This window comes from Dama dama, chromosome 29, assembly GCF_033118175.1.
Source record: "Dama dama isolate Ldn47 chromosome 29, ASM3311817v1, whole genome shotgun sequence".
NCBI classification, from domain to species: Eukaryota; Metazoa; Chordata; class Mammalia; order Artiodactyla; family Cervidae; genus Dama; species Dama dama.
Window position 1 is genome coordinate 17,244,643 of NC_083709.1, and position 19,538 is coordinate 17,264,180.

The 19,538-nt window shown below is 53.9% G+C and overlaps 1 protein-coding gene across 4 annotated transcripts in view; it reads right to left on the reverse strand.

Annotated features, from left to right (window-relative positions):
- Positions 1-2,791: 2,791 nt before the first annotated feature.
- Positions 2,792-19,538, reverse strand: part of BLK (BLK proto-oncogene, Src family tyrosine kinase) — a 51,306-nt gene continuing 34,559 nt past the window's right edge. For 3 of the 4 annotated variants that reach the window (XM_061132180.1, XM_061132179.1, XM_061132181.1), the window contains exons 3-13: positions 19,099-19,153; positions 17,592-17,685; positions 16,655-16,753; positions 15,652-15,755; positions 11,545-11,691; positions 10,933-11,085; positions 9,489-9,668; positions 8,292-8,368; positions 5,767-5,917; positions 4,111-4,242; positions 2,792-3,440 (exon numbers count right to left, since the gene is read on the reverse strand). In XM_061132180.1, coding sequence (XP_060988163.1) covers positions 3,235-3,440; positions 4,111-4,242; positions 5,767-5,917; positions 8,292-8,368; positions 9,489-9,668; positions 10,933-11,085; positions 11,545-11,691; positions 15,652-15,755; positions 16,655-16,753; positions 17,592-17,685; positions 19,099-19,153 — 1,398 coding nt within the window. In that variant the 3' untranslated portion in view covers positions 2,792-3,234. Of the gene's footprint in view, positions 3,441-3,460; positions 3,624-4,110; positions 4,243-5,766; positions 5,918-8,291; positions 8,369-9,488; positions 9,669-10,932; positions 11,086-11,544; positions 11,692-15,651; positions 15,756-16,654; positions 16,754-17,591; positions 17,686-19,098; positions 19,154-19,538 lie in introns of those variants that run through there. The other variant, XM_061132182.1, reaches the window with a different exon arrangement.

Sequence of the window (19,538 nt, forward strand, 5' to 3'; positions counted from 1 at the left end):
AGCCCTTTGGGAACAGATTCTTGTCTTCCTCATCACTGGAGCCCTTCACGGCCAAGGAGGAACTGAAAGGTCAAAAAGTCCCTGCAGGTGCCAGTCAGACCTTTGCACACACCCACCATCCTGCCCAGAAATTTTAATTTTCCCCAGTGTCTGCTGGACACTTCCTGATGGCTATTTTTATGTTCTTGGCTGCTGTCAGGGGGAGCCGCCACCCCATGAATTATCAACAGAATCCCCATCTTATGGGCAAGGACTCTGGCCACCTCACCTCTCTGGGGACCAGAGTTACTGTCTCAAGGATGAGACATGCAGCCCGCGGCCCCACCAGCACCAGATGTTTCTCCTCCTTGCTTTTCCACCAGGCACTCACAAAACCTTCCTGTCATCCTCTCAAAGCGGTTTGCTTAACCTTATTAAGAGGACAGCCCCACACGGCCACTTAGCCTGCCCTGCATGAGTTGGGTCCACCCCAATCCTCGCTTTTCATCTCAGTGCTATTTGTTGGATCCCTCAAGTGCTGGGCGTGAAGCCAGGGTCAGCGCGCCGGCCCCTCCGCTGCAGTGATGTGATGGTGAGTGGCACCGTCAGCCTTGCCACCTCCCCCCCGTTCAGGACTAGGAGGAACCCAGCGGCCACTCAGGCGGCCACACGTCTCAGAGGCCTCGTAGAGCCCGGGACCCCTTTGCAAACTGTCAAGCACTGTGCCCTGGGGGCCCCATTCTCATTAGTAACTTTTCAAAAAATATTGGATTACTGTTCTTTTGCCTGTGCCCCAGGGCATGTGGGAGCTTAGTTCCTGGACCAGGGATTGAACCCTCACCCCCTGCAGTAGAAGCGTGGAGTCTTAACCACTGGACCACCAGGGAGGTACTGTGAGTAATGTTTTAAAGGCTCTGGACTCTGTTCCATCAAATGAATAGCTCTTTGGCCATGGTTAAGAAATGAGGTTTTTCCAGGGAGCTAATTAATCTGATTTGGAGAATTCTCAAATACAAGAAGGGCTTCCCAGGTGGCTCAGTGGTAAAGAACACACCTGCCAATGCAAACGCCTCAGGAGACATGAGTTCGATCCCTGGGTTGGGAATATCCCCTGGAGGAGAAAAGGGCAACCCACTTCAGTATTCTCGTCTGGAAAATCGCATGGACAGAAGAGCCTGGTGGGCTACAGTCCATGGGGTTGCAAAGAGTCGGATACAACTGTGCGACTGCATACACACACACAAATACAAAGATGTCTGTTTTTTAAAAAAAAGCCTGCAATAAACTAAAATCTGCCCTCCAGGAAAGCGGGTGAGTTGGGGTGGGCAGAGGCAGGACTAGGGCTGAGGGCTGGGCCCCGGTCTGCGGACCTGGTGTGACTCTGAGTCCTCATCTAGGCCTCAGTTTCCACTCGGGAGAGGGTGAGAATGGCGTGAGGGTTGGACCCAATGACCGATTTTCAAAACAATTTAACAGTCACACTCTGTTCAAATAACTGAGCATGTAAGCCAGAAGCAAGAGGGGTTTCTGTGCTTGAGGTGGGTGGGCTTTCTCCCAACCGCTCAGCCTACTGTGAGCCTCCTTCTCCCGAGAGCCCAGCATGGAGGCCCAAGGCTTCGAGGGGGCATGGTCTGAGACATCGGGACAGAATCTTCCTGGAAGAATGGTTAAGAGTGGTGAGTCCTCACTCCACTATTTACTAGCTGTGTGGCCTTGGGTTGGTTACTTACACTCTCTGTGCCCCAGTTTCCTCATTTCTAAAACAAGGATCATAGGATCTACCTCTCTCTTTACACCCAATAAATACTGATTGATTATGAAGCTCTGTTCAGTCCAGACTGTCACAGGATCAGAGTTGCTGGCCAGAGGTTTGTGGGCGGGTGGGAGGGAAGAACAGGTGGAGCCCAGGGAATGCAAGGAAGCTATTCTGTAACATTGCTTGATGGCATGGGAGTATACATAGGTCTCCACCCACAGAACACACAGCAAAGAGTGGGTCCTAAGGTAAAACCGTATGCTAAGTTGCTTCAGATGTGTCCGACTCTTTGCGACCTCATGGACTGTAGCCCACCAGGCTCCGCTGTCCAAGAATACTGGAGTGGATTGCCATGCCCTCCTCCAGGGTATCTTCCCAACCCAGGGATCAAACTCATGTCTCTTACATCTCCTGCACTGGCAGACGGGTTCTTTACCACTGAGCTACCTGAGAAGCCACACAGGTAAACTATGGATTTCAGTTAATAATAATGTGTCAGTACTGGCTCCTCAGTCCTTACAAATGTATAGCCACGACTGCAAGATGTTAACAATAGGGGAAGTTGGGGGTGGGGCAGGATGAGGGGTTAAATAGGAATTCTCTATACTTCTCATTTATTTTTCTGTAAAGAAGTAAAATCTAGCATAAACAAAACAAAAACATGACAAATGGCGAGCTTCAATGAACAGTGCGGAGCCCGGAGCGTTCCTTGGTGTTACCGTCCCCGAGTCACCTGTTTATGCTCCCGCTCCAGGGACCTAGAGCCCAGGGCTTGTTCGCCTCCCTTGCAGGCGCCATTGCTGAGCAAAACCCCCCTTCTCCCCATCACCCAGCTCAGACCTGGAGGCTGAGGATGTCTGAGGTGAGAGCGCCACCTGCTGCTGCTGCTCCAGCTGCCCTAAGAGGCAGTGACGGCGCCCCGGTCTTGGGGCTGGGGTCCTAGATTTCCTCCTGAAACCCAGGGCCGTCTGCGAGTCCCTCGAGGCACCACCCATGCAGCCACGAATGGCACGTGTGCGCTGTCCAGGCTCGTCGCCAAAAACGACACGGGAAACGTCAGGTCTCGCGACTTTATTTCCGAGAAGTCCCAGAGTGCCCAGCGCGGTCCGGGTCAGGGGAGAGCCGCGGGACTCGGGTCGCCGGTGGTTTCTTGTTTCCGGTGCCAGCACAGGGAGCCTTCTGTGACGTGATGACGGACTCTGAGGAGCGTGCCGGGCACTACCCTGAACTTTTCACCGGGGCATCCTCGTGAGGAACATGCGAGGTAGGTTCTGTCGTGGTTCGTCTCCTCTGTGCCAGCGTGAAGGTGAAGGCACGCCGAGGCTAAGTCGCCCAGGGGCGCACAGCCGGACAGGTGTGGCGCTGCGATCGCATCCCGCTCCAAAGGCCAGGCCGCGACCCAGCCGCCTCTAGTTTCCTCGTCTGAGAAATGGGCGTGCGGACATCTCCCCGCCTTCCAGTGCCTCTGGGGCCGAGGCCAGACCGCTCTGCACGCGGGCCTAGGGCTGCAGCTCGTACTGGCCCTCCGTGGCCGTGTGGAAGTCCTCGAGCACCGACTGCAGGAACTCGAAGGTGGGCCGCTCCTCCGGCCGGCTGCGCCAGCACTCGGCGATGATGCCGTTGTACAGCTCAGGTGGGCACGAGTCTGGGCGCGGCATGCGGTAGCCGCGCTCCAGGTTGCGGATGACCTCGGGGTTGCTCATCCCTGGAGGTGGAAGGGACGTGGCTGAGGACCGGCGGGGCATCCACCGGCGTCTCTGCCCTCTCAGCCCGGTTGGTGCCACCTTCACGCATCCCTCTGTGTACTTTTCATTGCTTCCAGAACAGTGTAGATGATCTCAGTGCGGGGCAGTTCCTCCTGGATGGGGTGCTACCTGCTTACCTGGGACTGTCAGGCACACAGGTGAGCATCACTCACCAAGCAGGTGCTTGGTGAACAGGCCCCAGCCCCTCCCAGGGGCTGCTAAGGGCCCAAGCCCTTCAGATCGGCCTGGGGGTTGGCTCTCAGGATGGAGGTTTGGGGGCTGTACCCATGGTGTAAGGCCAAGGGAGGGACCACTTGGCCACTCAACTGAGGGCAAACTAATTGGAAGAAACTTGAATTCAGACCCCGACCTTAACTGAATTCCAGATTTGTGGGCTCACTGACCTCTGCTGGATGCATGGGACACAGTCCTGTTTCCAAGAGCAATGCTGAGGGCAGGGAGGGCAGCCCCGCCCCCACAGCGGCACACCTGGCTTTCAGTTTCAACCGTGGGGCTCTATTCTGACACGCAGGTGGGCAGCCCCAGACCCTGCAGGTGAGACATCTGCCATCATAGCTGTCTCTGGACGGCCCTGAGCTGGGAGGGTCGCTGCAGGACGCAGCCGCCTACCTGGGTAGGGCACACGCCCATAAGTGACAATTTCCATCAGGAGGATTCCAAATGACCACACGTCCGCTTTGATGGTGAACACCCCAAAATGGATGGCCTCTGGGGCGGTCCACTTGATGGGGAACTTGGCCCCTGCAAGAAAAGCCATGAGCAGCTTCGTGAGGCCATGAATGACTTCCTCCACACCCCGCAACTCCTTGCTCTTTCTCCCCCAGCCCCTGCCCTGCCTGGGGATGCCTGGGTCACTATATCAGACAGAAGTGCGTCCAGGGAGTCATTCAGACCCACAGGGCATGTGACCAGGAGTGTGAAGACCCTGGGGGTCCACGGCACCAAAGGGCAAATACCACCCCCCTCGCCCGCTTTGTGTCTGCCTGAATCGGCTTCACTGGGCGACCAGCATGTGTTTCCACCTGAGACTGAACAGTTTGTTTCCACCTCCCATTAGCCTTGTTTACTAACATGAACCCATGACTGGGGCAAATCATTTAACTTGTCCTTGCCTTAGTTGGGATCCCCTGCTGGCTCAGACAGTAAAGAATCTGCCTCAAGTGCAGGAGACCTGGGTTCAATCCCTGGGTCAGGAAGATCCCTTGGAGAAGGGAATAGCTACCCACTCCAGTATTCTTGCCTGGGAAATCCCATGGACAGAGGAGGCTGGTGGGCTATAGTCCATGGGGTTGCAAAGAGTCAGGTGCAACTGACTAACACTTTCACTTTACTGCCTTAGTTAATCCTTTCCTGCAAAAGGGAAGTGGTGACACGTGACTCATGTACCTCCTAGGGTCACAGTGAGGAAGGAGTTCAAATCCTGCAGCCCTGGATGACGTCCACAGCAGGCTGCATGGCCCAGCCCTTGATCACCTGCACCTTCCCTAGCTTTCTCGCCTGAAGTTCCCTCAATGAATGGGACAGATAATCCATTTCCCATATCAACTGATGAATATGTTCACTAATATCACTCACTTGCTTAATGAAATGTATTTTGAGCGCCTCAAATCCTCTTTTAGCAAAGCACCTGTAGCAACCCCAATTCAGGTATTAGGTTTTTGCTGCTCATACTTTGGGTTTTCCAGGTGGCATTAGTGGTAAAGAACCCACCTGCCAATGCAGGAGATGTAAGAGATGCATGTTCCATCCCCAGGCTGGGAAGATCCCCTGAAGGAGGAAATGGCAACCCATTCCAGTATTCTTGCCTGGAGAATCCCATGGACAGAGGAGCCTGGTGGGCTACAAGTCCATGGGGTCAAAAAGAGTTGGACATGACTGAAGTGACTGAGCAGGCAGGCCATTAGAGTAGTGTCTTCTAAAGCCTGCTCTGTGAACCCCTGGTTCTATGAGAGGTTCACAGAACCTTCGTGAAAGAAGTTTCTGGGGTTCCAATGACTTCGGGAGACACAACGTGAAACATATGTGCCCTGTTCCTCAGCTGCACGCCTTCTCAGTGACTTTACTATGCTGCTCTGGGCTGGGAACCTCCGAGAGAGGACTCAGAGAATGGGTGGTACCTCTAAGCCTACTCTCTCACATAGTCACTCCTCCTGAGGCACCTGTGCTCTGCAAAGCATGTCAGGGACATGCTGAACTAGCCAGTAGCAAGGTCAGACTCGCACGGCAAGACGTCCGCGGGGGGCTGGGGAGCTGTGTGCTGCTCACCCTCCTGGGCGGTGTATTCATTGTCGATGATCCGGGCCAAGCCGAAGTCGCCGATTTTGCAGCACAAGGCCTCAGACACCAGGATGTTGGCCGCTCTCAGGTCCCGGTGGATTGAATTCATCTGCTCGATGTACGCCATTCCTTCTGCAATCTGAGGGAGGGGGCCTCACAGTGAAGGCCAGCCTCCCGCAGGGGGAGAAAGGACTTTAGGCCGCCCTGTGCATCAGAGCCTGACATCAGAGACAGGCGGGGTGATAGGACGGGGGAGCTGCCGCGTGGCTGCAAAGTGGGGCACACGGGCTGTGGCTGGAGGGGAGCTTTGCCCTTCATGCTGTGGAGCAGGATAAGGAGCACCCAGAAGGCAGAGTGTGCATGCGTGTGTGAATGCTTGTACACAGAGCAAGGCATTGGCGTGACCAGAATGTGTTTTAGAAGCTGTTCACCTGGAAGGTTCTGACTTTCTGCTTTCCTAACCTTCAGATTCTTGGCCACATCTACTTATAAACTTATTTATTTGCAGAGTACATCATGACTGGGCTGGATGAAGCACAAGCTGGAATCAAGATTGCCGGGAGAAATATCAATAACCTCAGATATGCAGATGACACCACCCTTATGGCAGAAAGTGAAGAAGAACTAAAGAGCCTCTTGATGAAAGTGAAAGAGGAGAGTGAAAAAGTTGGCTTAAAGCTCAACATTCAGAAAACTAAGATCATGGCATCTGGTCCCATCACTTCATGGCAAATAGATGGGGAAACAGTGGAAACAGTGACAGACTTTATTATTTTGAGCTCCAAAATCACTGCAGATGGTGACCACAGCCATGAAATTAAAAGACACTTGCTCCTTGGAAGAAAAGTTATGACCAACCCAGACAGCATATTAAAAAGCAGAGACATTACTTTGCCAAGAAAGGTCCATCTAGTCAAAGCAATGGTTTTCCAGTGGTCATGCATGGATGTGAGGGTTGGACTATAATGAAAGCTGAGCGCCGAAGAGTGGATGCTTTTGAACTGAGTGTTGGAGAAGACTCTTAAGAGTCCCTTGGACTGCAAGGAGATCCAACCAGTCCATCCTGAAGAAAAACAGTCCTGAATATTCTTTGGAAGGACTGATGCTGAAGCTGAAACTCCAATACTTTGACCACCTGATGGAAAGAACTAACTCATTAGGAAAGACCCTGATGCTGGGAAAGATTGAGGGCAGGAGGAGAAGGGGACGACAGAAGATGAGATGGCTGGACGGCATCACTGTCTCGATGGACATGAATTTGAGTAAACTCCATGAGTTGGTGATGGACAGGGAAGCTTGGCGTGCTGCAGTCCATGGGGTCGCAGAGTTGGACACGATTGAGTGACTGAACTGAACTGAACTTATAACTCAGGTGACTTTTCATATCGTTTGCCTCTAGGGGACCCAAGATTTCCCAGAGGATTGACGGAGACCATTGCCAGAGAGTGAGAAAAGGAAAAGAAAGGGAAAAAAGGGAATGGGCAGGCTCATCACAGAGCTGTGGTTTGAAACCAGTTACCAGGCTTAGTTTTCCGAGACCACCTCACCATCCTGTTCAACCCAGCCTGTGCGCACCTCAGTGGAAAAAAAGGGGGTGGAAAAAAGGCACGGTGACCTCAGTTCCTGCCCTGATACTAATAGCAGATAACGACTTGGAGGGGGGTGGGGGTGGTGTGGGATAGGGGAGGGTGCCTCCCTCCAACAGGATGTGTGTGTGTGTTTCTGTGTCTCACGGGCTGACCACAGACCGGAGCTTTTCTTCTGAGAGTTCCAGTTTTAACAGACACACACCCAGGGCCACCAGATGTGCTTTGCTGCCAGTTAAAGTCCTCAGCTAAAATCCCCCGGGAGGAACGTTTCCCTCCCCTTCATTTTGCTCTTCGCCTCATGATGTCTGAGTCTCCAGAAGGCATTGATGGGCACCCTCTGAGGACGGAGGAGGTCACCACAAAGTGCTGACCTGCCATATGACGTGGAATTCGTAGGAACTCTCTGGGTTCCCCACACCGTCCTTTCTTCCTCTGGTCCTCACCAATAGAACCTTCATGGCTGCCTAGGAGACAGACTACATTTCCCAAGCTCCCTTGCAGCTAGGTGCGGGCAGGTGACAGGTGGCCAGGGGGCTGGGAGAGCAAGTGTAGTGAGTGACTTCCAGCAGTTGGCTCTAAGGGAGGGGGTGCGGTTTGCCCCCTCCCTCCCACTTCTTCTTCCTGGCTGAGGAGGACAAGATGCTAAAGCATGAGCAGGTCCCTGGGTGGGCAGATGATCTGTTAAGACCCCAGTGGGTGGAAGAAACCTGGGTCCCTGTGACTCTGAGGGGCATCTCCACTGCCTGCCCCAGACTGCCCGCCTCTGGTGCTGACACATTGAAACTATGATGAGTTGGGCCTTCTGTCTCTCGCAGCCCAGCCTAAATCTAACCGACACAGCCTCCAAAGAGTTGATCTCGTTGAGCCACAGGGGCAGAGGAAAGGGCCCAGGGGCCTGGGTCACTGCATTTGGCGCTCACGAACCTGGGCCGACATGTCAATCAGCCTTGAGAGGGACAGTCGGCTACCTTCATCTGTCTTCAGGAAATCCAGCAGGCAGCCTGAGGAAAAAGAAGTTGCAGCTGAACTTCCACTGGGTGACCCGACCCTGGCCGGGCCAGCCTCTCAGGGTGTGGGCTGCTGCCCGTCTGGGCGGGAAGTGGGTGGCACTCTTTCAGGCCTCTTGTACCCACAGAACAAACCACCCACGGCTGCAGGTGCCTCTGCTCTACAGAAACTTCCATCTCAGCCCTCACAGCTCCCAAGAGGCGCTGATCTGCTGCCAGCTGCTCGGAGGGCATCAGGTCTCAGTCAGGGTCAAGGTCACACAGTCAAGGAACTGCTCATTCCCTGCATGACATTACAAAGCATCTTCTGCCTCCCTCACCCTTTGTTGGCAGACATTCTGCCTCCGAGGATGCAAGAAATCACCAGAATTACGGAGACTCATCTCTTGGAGCTGGTACAGGGGACAGACGCTGCTCCTCTTTGGTATTTAAGAGCGGGGGGATTGCTCGCCTGAGGGGTGGCTAAGAGGTGAGCAAGGGGGCCACATGCCTCCAGCTCAATGTAGGACCCCTTCATGGCACCCTTTAAGGAACAGACAGCATTTTAGGATCCGACAGGAATCAGGGTGAGGTCAGGGTCATAGGACGGGTGAGATGGATTCCTCAGGCCCCAGTAGAGAATGGCCATACTCTGGACCTCAGTGGCCGTCTCACCCAACCTCTCATCATCCGTGTTGTAAGATGTTCATAGGGTTGTAAAAGGTCTCCTGGACTATAACTGTCTCTGGACGCCCAGCCTACTATTCTTTTGACTTTGCTGCCCTCTGTCCACCCCAGGGGGTGCCAAACAGTCCTGGGCACAGGAGGGTCCCTGCAAAGATGCTGGTTCAGGCTCTCCTGAGTTATGGAAACTCCTCTATAAGGACCACTTAGCTGTCTTGTTCTCATCATCCTTCACTCTGCCCCCACCCATGCATGTGGAACACCCTAGATCTGCAGGATATGGGCTGATTGATCCAGCTTGTGCCTCAGCGGTCCCCTGCAGAGGTCCCCCAGCCAGACAAACTCACAGCAGCACATCAGCCTTATCCTTCTCAGCGCCCCCAAGCCTGGACTCCCACCCTCAAGCCTCCCTGCCTCTGTCTGAGGGACGCAGCCCTGGGCAGGGCCCTACCTCTGGCCATGTATTCGGTCACGATGTAGATGGGCTCCTTGGTGACCACAGCGTAGAGACGGACCAGCCTCTCATGCTGGAGAGTTTTCATCAGGTTGGCCTCACCCAGGAAGGCCTCCGGAGACATGGTTCCCTCCTTCAAGGTCTTGATGGCCACCTTTATGTTGTTTTTATAATAACCTGAGGCCCGGGGACAGAAGAAGATGAAGAGGATTTCAGAGAACGTGGAGGTGGGGGGAGGTGAAACCTTAACCAAAATCTATGTAAGCTTCCAGGAGCCAGCCCTGTTCTATATAGATGGGGCACTGAGGCCAGAGCCCCACCCCCTAGAAGTGGTCCTGGGCTGGAATTACAGCTCCTGATGGTGACGGATGTGCCCGCTTACCTAGAAGGATTCGAGCCTGTCCCAGCCTCCTCTGCTAGACAGGAACCCCGGGCAGTTATGGAAATTACCCAGCCTGGGAAGGGGGCTGTCTCACCTCCTGGTCCCTACAACCAAGTCTGGGGTGTGTCCCTTTTGTCCGCCTATCCCTACGTAATGAGTCTCTCTGACCACTTGATAGCTTCAGTGTAGCAGTAAGCATCACAGCCCGTGGCAGAATCATAGAGGAGGCAGAGGTGGCCGGGGCCTCCATCCCCCTCTCTGTGCCCTGTGATGTTCATTTCCAGATCCTTACAGCACCTGCACACACCCCTAACCGCCCCTGCCCCCCCAGTCCATTAGGTCCCTGTCTACACTGAAGTGAAAAGATAAGTCAGGACTCAGACCTGCAAGGAGCCAGGGGAAGCTCCTGCCAGGGGTGCCCCAGGCATCAGTCCTGGATGCCAGAGGAATCAGGGAGGCAGCAGGACCCCACCTGAAATCATGCCACAGAGACACGGACCTTTCCAGGGATAAAATAAAGCATCTTTTATATTCTGATCACACACTGGTAAGCAGAGGAGCAGCCATTCACTGTAATTGAAGGTGAGGCCACAGGGGCCAGGAAGTTAAGGGACGGGCTATTCTCACAGCTGCATGTGGTGACTTTGTTATCAGGGTCCTGGAGCCCCTGGTTCAGCTCTCCCCATGGTTAACATGCTGTTTCCACCCAGTGAGACGAAGCTAAGATGAGCTAGCCAGGCTTCTCTTCCAGGTCACACAGGAGTCAATGGCAAAGGCAGCTTTGGGTAGTGAAGAAGGAAGGCGGGAATGGGCTGGGGTGGGGACAGGGGGAGAGCTGCATTCTACCCCTGCTTCATCACCATGTTAGAACAGCCGAGGGCAGGTGACTTCAGTGTTCTGTGCTTGCATTACCCCGTCTGTAAAGTGGGTATATGGCCCCAGTCCTTTCCCCTCCACAAGCCTCTGTGGGAAGTACGATGCCCTGTGCAGGTCCCGAGCCTTCTGTGCTCTAGGACGCAGGGCAGTGGGTGAGCGACTCCCGGAGTACCACATACTCACCCATCCAGACTTCACCAAACTGCCCGGACCCAAGCTTCCTGACCAGCTTGAGAGACTGCCGGGGGATTTCCCACTCATCCTGGGCCCAGGGGTTCTGAGGGGCCAGGCTCACACAGGGCTGGGTCAGCCTCTGGCACAACCCGTCCCCTTTCTCTGCATTAGGAAAGAAGAGATGAGCTGGAGGTCACAAGCATAGACAGATGTGTGGAGACCATACAGATCATGAGCGCTGTATCATTCTCAGCTGTGTCCCTGCTCCTCCTTGACAGCCCCACATCCATCCCAAGTTCAGTGTGCACAAGGGCACACACACACACACACTCAGCTCTCTGCATTTGTTTTACATAAAATAAGCTTAGCATGCTGTCATTGTCCTGCTGTCTCTAAGACTGAAAATACTTGTTATTCTCCATGTGGTCACAGCCAACCTACAGGATCAGGGACATCATTATGTTGACAGTTATGAACACCTCAGGTCTAGCCTTGGGATAATCCTCCACCCCTCCGCCAAAATAGCACCAATGATTCATGCAATCTTGAGAACTCAGTGATGGAGAGACATGAGGGCTCCTCTGGTACAGCCCACCCCTCTATCAGATGCCCCCCTCTTACTAGAATAGTGCTGCACCAGAGCCTGAAGAGTGGGGAAGGTGTTCCGGGGGGAGATGTAATAGCCGCCTTCATCCAGGGAGCGGATCTTATAGTGTTTGATCACCTCCCCCTGCGTGGTCACATCCTTCACAGACAGAGAAAAGGCACCTAGAGAGTTAACAAAGACACATGCGTGAGAAGTAAGACATAAAGAGGGAAAATCAGGATTGGGATTTGGGCTTCATTTCAAGGCCTTGGAAAAGTGTTGTTAGTCGCTCAGTCGTGTCCGACTCTTTTGAGACTCCATGGATTGTAGCCCTCCAGGCTCCTCTGTCCATGAAATTCTTCAGGCAAGAATACTGGAGTACGTAGCCATTCCCTTCTGCAGGGGATCTTCCTGACCCAGAGATCAAACCCAGGTCTCCTGCATTGCAGGCAAGTTCCGCCAATTCTGCTTTCCATTTTGACCATCATCAGTTACCTTTTTCTTAATCTCACCCTCCACCCTCCTGAAAGCCTTTCCTATCAGCTCATTCTAACTCTGTCCTTTGCATTCCTCCTCAAACCTCCTAAAACTGCTCCAGAACTCTGGAACAGGCAGAATGCTCTCTTAGCCATCAGGCTGTTCTACTACTTGGGCACCTGGGACTTGAGGACCCTTTGCCCTGGAATATTGAGAAATACAGTTTTTGGAGGGGCTAAGAGATTGACTCACTCATTCATTCCTTCATTCCACTGAAAAGATTGACTCTGCCCCACATGCAATAGCAAATTACAACCCAAAGCACTCCTGTCCATGGGGAAGAGCATAATAAGACACAACCCAGGGCTTCTGTTCACATCCATACATACATCTACGTATTCTGTTTTCTAGGCTAATATTTCCTGCAGTCAGAGGTTGCAGATGCCAAGGGTTAAGAGCAATTTAGGAGGCAACAATTTCCAGCTGAGAAATTTTTTTTCCATGAACTTGATATTTCTATAAGGCGCCTCTGTTCAGCTATCTGGGTGCCACATGCTTCCACTTTTACTTGCTAAATGAGAAACCTGAGGCCCCGAAGGGGGATGTCGCTTGCCCCAGGGCCCTTGGCTGATCAGTGATCAGCTTGGGGGCTCCCGTGACCTTACTAAAGGCGCGCCTACCGCAGGCAGTACCACCCTCCGCCACCAGGTGTCAGGCTCGGACACCTCTTGTCCTGGGCGTGGGCGCTTGATTTTTGCCCAGCGCTGTTCGTCTTCCGGCGTCTTTCCTCCCTTATCAGACTATCACCCCATCTCAAATCCCTTCTCCCCTACCTTGGCCATTGCGCCTGTCTCATCGCCCACCTGCAAAAGGATGTGGAGAGGCCGCCCGTCCTGTGACGTGTCTTACCGCTGACACATCCCGCCCCTCGTATCCTACCCCAGCCCAACCTGCACGCTGCAAAGTGTCTTCCCAACTTCGCCCCTGGTGAGTGCAGCAAGCCCGGGTATCACAGGAGAGTGGCGCTAGTGAGTACATTCATCCACGCTCCGCCCTAGTGAGGAAAAGGGCTATCTTCTCCACTCCCTCGGCTGTTCCCTGCTTGTAATGGCTCCAGATCAGCCAAGGAGACCCGAGTCTCTTCCTCCAGTGCCACGGGAGCTCTTATTTAGGGCCTCTCTGCCGTGTGGGCTCCTCTCAGGGCCCGTCCCTAATATCTTTTTACAATTTGGCATTCCCTCTTCTTAAAGCGGATCTCAATCCTTCCTGTTCACAACATCTGGATCCCCTGTCCTGCCTCCACCCTGCGGCTGGAATGAGCTGGGACGCGGGGCTGGGCTCCCAGAGACTGAGATTTTCTTAAAGGCCACCTGTCCTTGAACTGGGAAACTAGTCAGTTCTAACATACATACCAGTAAAATTAGTCTCGAGAAGCTAAGGGATGTCCTGGAGACCTCTTAGGTTAGAAGTCGCTGCCCGCCTTCTGGGAGCAGTGTTCCTTCCCGCCTGAAGAGGCTTTGGATTTCCGCGGAATGTGTGCGCATGTGTATAGAGGTGCTATATACTTGCGCGGGGTCTTCTAGCCCCTGCTCCAACTGGCCAATCCCAGCCTGGACTAGCTGTGGGGTGGGGGGGCAAGGACAGGAGGAGACACCCCACCTTTAGAGATCCTTTCCTCCTTCACACTGAAGTTGGGGTGGCTTTCCCTCCAGAGGGCTCCTTAGCAACAGGCAGCCATTAAAACATCATTTCCTGGTGAAATGACGTGATGTCTGGCATTTGCTTCAAAGTAATGGGGGTGGGGATGTACATGAAATCAGATTAGCTGGGTTGATTATTGTTGAAGCTGGGTGTTGAGTACAGGGGTTCCATTTACTAATTGCTTTACTTGTGTATATGTTTGAAATATTCTACAGCAAACAAAACATCTAGTCATCTTCACCCTGCTTGGCAAGTTCTCCTCCATCCGCCCAGTGTTAGGTCTGTTTGACACATTTTAGAGCTTGTGAAAATGTTCAGAGCCTCTCAGATGATTGGGCCCTGATGCTTGTTCACTGTTGGTCTAGAATGAGTCACTTCTTCCCTCAGTTTCCCCATCTTTCAAATGGGGATATTGGCCCAGTATCTCAAAGATGGAAGGCTAGAGGCAAACCTACCAGGAAGCATATGCCTCAAGGTTCATAGCAGTACCTTTATAACAGCCCCAAACTGGAAACAGCCCCAATTCCACCAGTATGGAGAAAGAACTTATGGAATATTCATATCCTGGATTCTGTTTAGCTGTCAAAGTGAACAGATTATTGCTGTTGCCTCAACCATGCAAATGCATCTGTGATGGACGGAATTGTGTCCCCCCATCCCTGCTAATTCCTGTGTTCAAGTCCTATACCCCAGTGATGTGACTATCTTTGGAAATAGGGTCTTTAAAGCGGCGGTTACATTACTGAGGTGGGTCCTGATCCAACGCAACTGGTGTCCTTACAAGAGGGGATGAGGACACAGACAGATGCAGAGGACGGCCACATGGGGACACAGAGAGAAGACGGCTGCGTGCAAGCCGGGGAGAGAGGCCTCAGGGAACCAGCCCTGCTGACACCTCGACCGTCGATCTCTGGCCTCTGGAACTGGGGGAAAGCACAGGTCTGCTATTTAAGCCTCTCAGTTCCTGTACTTTACTACAGGAGGCCTAGCAAACAAACACAGAATTTTACAATGTCGAGTGAAAGGAATAAGACACAAAAACGAAAATGGCTCGATCCCACTTGTATAATAAAGGTGAAAAACAGACAAAACATGGGTGGTAAAACTATAAAGAAAGGCAAGGAAGGGCTTCTATCAAGGTCAGGATAGTGGTGGCTTCTCTGGGGGTGGGAAGGTGAATCAGGAAGGGGTACCAGTGGGGCAGTGAGAGGGGCTCTGGGCTTCTGGAATATTCTTGCTCTTGTGGTTACACAGATGTTCACTTATTCTAACTCTATGTTTATAATTCTGCTCTTGTTCATAATTTATGCAATATTTAGATGTGTTTTATATTTGATGGCCAAAAGCACTTTAAGAAGGAAAGGCAGAAAACTAATGACAGAGAAAGAGAAAACCCAGTGACCGGAGGGCGGTGGCAGAAACATTCCACTCGGTCAGTGGGTTTAGGTCTAGGAGTCCCCCCAGTTCTCATGATCACTACCTGCTTCTTTTTCATCACAGGCTGTGCCCCAAACTTCCGCTGCCTCCTAGGCTCTTGCGAGTGTCTGAGTTACAGCCTCTGACTGAGATGATCTCTGAAGATTCTTTCAGCTCCCAAATCCTTTGATTCCAGATGGGTCACCCCCTCTTCCGCCCCTGCCAGCTTCAGTGCTCCTGCTGACCCAGGCCATGTGAGACCAGCCCACAGTGGCTGGAGCAGCTCTCCAACGCCCTCTCCGAGCCACCATTCGTGTTGGGTGCATTTCTAGCCAGGTCTTGGGAGAGCTGTCTGTGTGCACAGCCTCAAGGTCAAATACTGGATACTCATGGGCTGTCCTGGCTGGCCCATGTGGCAGAGACACCCAGGTGGAAGCTATCAGATTCTCCTGGCTGGCACCTCCTCTGCCCCCTCATAACTCCCAGAAGGACGGCCATAGGTGGGGGTCCCCGGCTGCATGCGGAGGGCAGCAGGACCCCAGGCTTACCTTTGTTGGTTTCGCTCTCTCTAATAAGAAAGGCGCCAGCCTTATTGACTGGAGCCAGAAGCTGCCTCTCAGCATCTCTCCGGCAAATGGATCTAAAGAACCACCTGGAAGGGAAAAGCACAAAGGCAGGCAGAGCTGAGAGCGGACTTGTCACCCAAGTCCCTTCCCCCTTGAGATACACTGTGTTCCTGTTGCCAACTTGACCCTGAGCTGAACCCCCATATCTTGCTACGTGAAATTCCCTCAGCCCCTTTCTCTGCTCTCAGCAATGGTCTCGGTGTTTCCTTGACAAGAAGTGAGAACGCTATGTGGTGCCCTTTGTTAATTTCGCTCTGGGTAAATGCACCCGATACCTTCCCCTGCAGCCTGCCCTCCTTGCGGTCGCGTCTCTAGTGCTCCCTGAGCGTGGCTGGTTGAGGTGGACCTGCCCTAGCCTCCCTCTGGTCCAAGAACTGGGCGTGCTGGGCAGGGACACCAGGCGAGGCTGCTGACCTGCTCCAGCTCATGAGTTTGACGGACTCTGAGCTCCTTCCGGGGAGAGGCCATGTCCGAGTCAGTTTGGTGTCCTCCCCAGCCCTGGGCAGAGCGGGCTCTGGCTCTGGTTGTTCGGGGCTCTAATGCCTGAGGACGTGGCTGGTGCTGTGTGCTTGTGAGTGATGAGGATACTGTGCCCAGGCTCTCCTGTGAGTCCCCCGAGGTGTGAGCCCTGAGTCCTGCCCCTGGAGGCAGGGGAGGAGCCTGGCTGGTTAGCCAGGAAATGGGCAGCTCTCATCTTACAGATGGGCGGAGTGCGTAGGCTCCCTGGTGTCCTTGGCGTCACGCGGACGCTTAGACATTGTCTGGGATTTTAGACAAGCCTTTTCCAGCGACTCCAAGTCCCCACCCCTCTCCTGTGCCCTCCCCGCCGGATTCACACCCTGCTCTGCTTTTTAGCTGCTTTCTGGCTCGGTCCTGCATGGAACAGAAGCGGCCAGCACACCCGTGGGGCTGTGTGTTCACCTACTTTTCCACTTCCAGGGTCTCTACCCGAGTCACAAAGTTGCTGGGCACGTAGCCTTCTCTTCCTGTGATGAGAGACTTGGCCAACCACCAGTCTCCAGTTCTAGGAAGGAAGGAAAAACAGAACGGGTAGTGACTCTCGCGGGCCTCTCCCTCGATAGCTCACAGCCCACAGCAGCATCTCAGGCAGAAACTTCGAGAGGCAGATAGTCGGGTAGAGAGAAGGGACTGGGGCCAGGGGCTCAGTGCCAGGGGTGTCCAGGTCATTTCCAACTTGCAAGCTTCCTTCCAGGGAAGAAGGGGATGATGAGGCCTCCAGGGGAGGTATGTCTACACAGTCTGATTCACCCAAGAGGGGCCCAGTCTTCTAGTGAGCCGCCTCCTCTCGATCAATGGGACACTTTTAGAGTTTAGGGAGTAAGTTTGCACTGGATGGGAAAGACAGCAACAAGAAGGGCTGCTAAGAAAGGATGAACCAAGAGCTGTTCTGCTCTTGGCTGGAGGCCCTCGCAGAACTTCGAGAACAAAAGCAGCTCCCAGGATCCACAGGACAAGCATGACGTTTGAGGCAGAGGAGAAACCCTGGATAAATCTGGACACAACTGACTCCAACCCAGAGCTGTGATGGAGTGGTCAGGCAAGCCCTGTGGGTGTCAGGAGGGCTGCACGGAGGAGGTGACATTAGAGGTGGGTTTTGAAGGGAGGATAGGATTTTGACAGCAGAGCAGGAGGTAGTGAATAGGAACCACCTCACCAGAAAGACTTTTAAAAAGTGCATGGAGGAAAGGTGATTGGGTCAAGTTTAAGAAAGTGCTGGGTGACTGGGCTGGGGGGTGGGGGGCGGGGCCCTGGAGAAGATATTCAGGAGGCAGCTGTGCGGTGTCGGCGGGGGAGAGGGCAGGGGGTCCTGCAGTGACAGGGACGGTGTCCTGGACACTTACTCGCTCAGGATCTGCAACTTCTCCCCCTTCAGCATCTGCAGGTCCCGGTCGTTCATGGCCTTATAGTCATACAGGGCCACCACGAAGTGATTCTCTAAAGGGAACAGGTTAGACATGGCCACTGCTCTGGCCACGAGAGGCATGGCGGGGGCGGGAGAGTCCTGAGGGTCTAGGGAGATGGGCTTTGTGGACCCAAGCCTGGGACCGGCGTCGGCAGATCCCTCAGCACCTTGGAGGCCGTGAGCCGCCCCTCCCGCCCTCCCCGCCTCTGTCCCAAGAGGGGCAGTGGTCTCAGAACACGGCAGCTGTAACTGACCTGTGACTGTGCCCAGGGCCTGGTCACAGTGCTCAGCCTGACAGTACCCAGACAAGCTGGTGGTCCCACAGCAGAGGTGGGGAGGGGGCTCCGGAGCTTGCTTAGCGTTTTTCCAGTGACCACTACTTTTCTGCACAGCTCGGGGGAGCCAAGACCCCTCCAGGAAAAGGTCACCTGGAGACCACTTATCTTCCTTGGGAGTAGATGACTCAGCTTTGTCACCAAACCCTGGCTATTCACCCCCCTCTGCCGGGAAGGAGGAGCTGGAATACTTGTGCTGAAGGCTGTTGGTTTATTTCCTTCCCCTGAGCTTTCTTCCTGGAGGTTCGAAGTCCCCAGCAGGAAGTGAAGGATCCACACCCCCCCACCCCACAATGGTAATTCATCATATCCTCAGCAGGATAAGAAACATGAGGCACCAGGAGAAGCCCCTAACTGGGCTCCAGCTCTTTGGAGTAGACAGGCTCCTGAGTTCCTTCAGGGGAAGGGCCGTGTCGTAATTAGTTTGGCATCCTCCGCAGTCCTGGGGCAGAGCTGGGCTCTGGGTTGCTTGCTTGGTGCAGGGGTGTGACTGCATGAAGCCTGAGGACCCCAGGTGCTGGGTGCAGGTGGGTGATGAGGATGCTGGGGTGGAGCACTGCTGGAAGCCCCAGCCCGTGAGCCCCCTGCCCGAGTCTGAGCTTCTGACGCAGGACGGCCGAGGTCATTCATTATGGCATCTCCACAGTCCCTCCCATCAGAGTGAAGTGGAGGCTGGGGGTGGTTAGAAGGTGGGCGGGGGGCCTTTAAAAGTGGGTTGGGAAACAAGATGGTGCTTCCACGTGTGGAACAGAGCAGGGGCTAGGATGCAGAGCATCAGCCTTGACCCTTGGAAGCTGGGTGCTAGAATCTTTGAAAGCCTGGGTTTGATGGTACTGGCTGTATCTGCGGTAACTCTTTTGGTGTTTGTTTATAGTTTGTAAGGTCTTTTACAAAGATTCAGGCTCAGATACTGAAGGAGCTGGTGCTTAGACTCCTGGAGAGATCCCTTTTGACAGGTGAAACCTGGGGCACCTCACTCAGCCTCCCTCCAGACTTCTCTCAAACCCTCTTCTCCAGGCAGCTGCTCCCACCTCAGCCCCTGTTCCAGCTGCACGGAGCCGGGGCCCAGAGGACGTGGCCAGGGGGCGCTCAGCTGCAGCCCCTTCTTACCTTGATCTGGGTGCGTGGTGTCGGGAGGTGGGGGAGCCAGGTGGTTAAACACAACCTAGAGCGGAAATGCAGGCGCTCTATATTAGTTCACACCCTGAGGTCTGGGTGGGGGCCCTGTGGGGTGAGGCTGCCAGCTGGAGGGTCTGGGGGAGCCCGAGCTGCACAGTTAAACTCTACAAGAGCCGCTGAAACTCCCCAGGTGCCGGCACCACCCCCCACTACCCCCCACCATCTGCCAGACCACACACAGGGTTGGAGGAGAGGTACGTGGGGATGCCCCAAACTTCGTAAGAAGCAGCTGTGGAATTGGGGGCAGGGAACGGGATCACTCAGGTTATAAGCCTGGCTCTGCTTTGAAAGATGAAGTTGCAGAAGAGTATTTGTTCTCAAGGAAAATTACTTAAAAGCATATTTCGCTAAAACTCAACGAGTGTATTTCC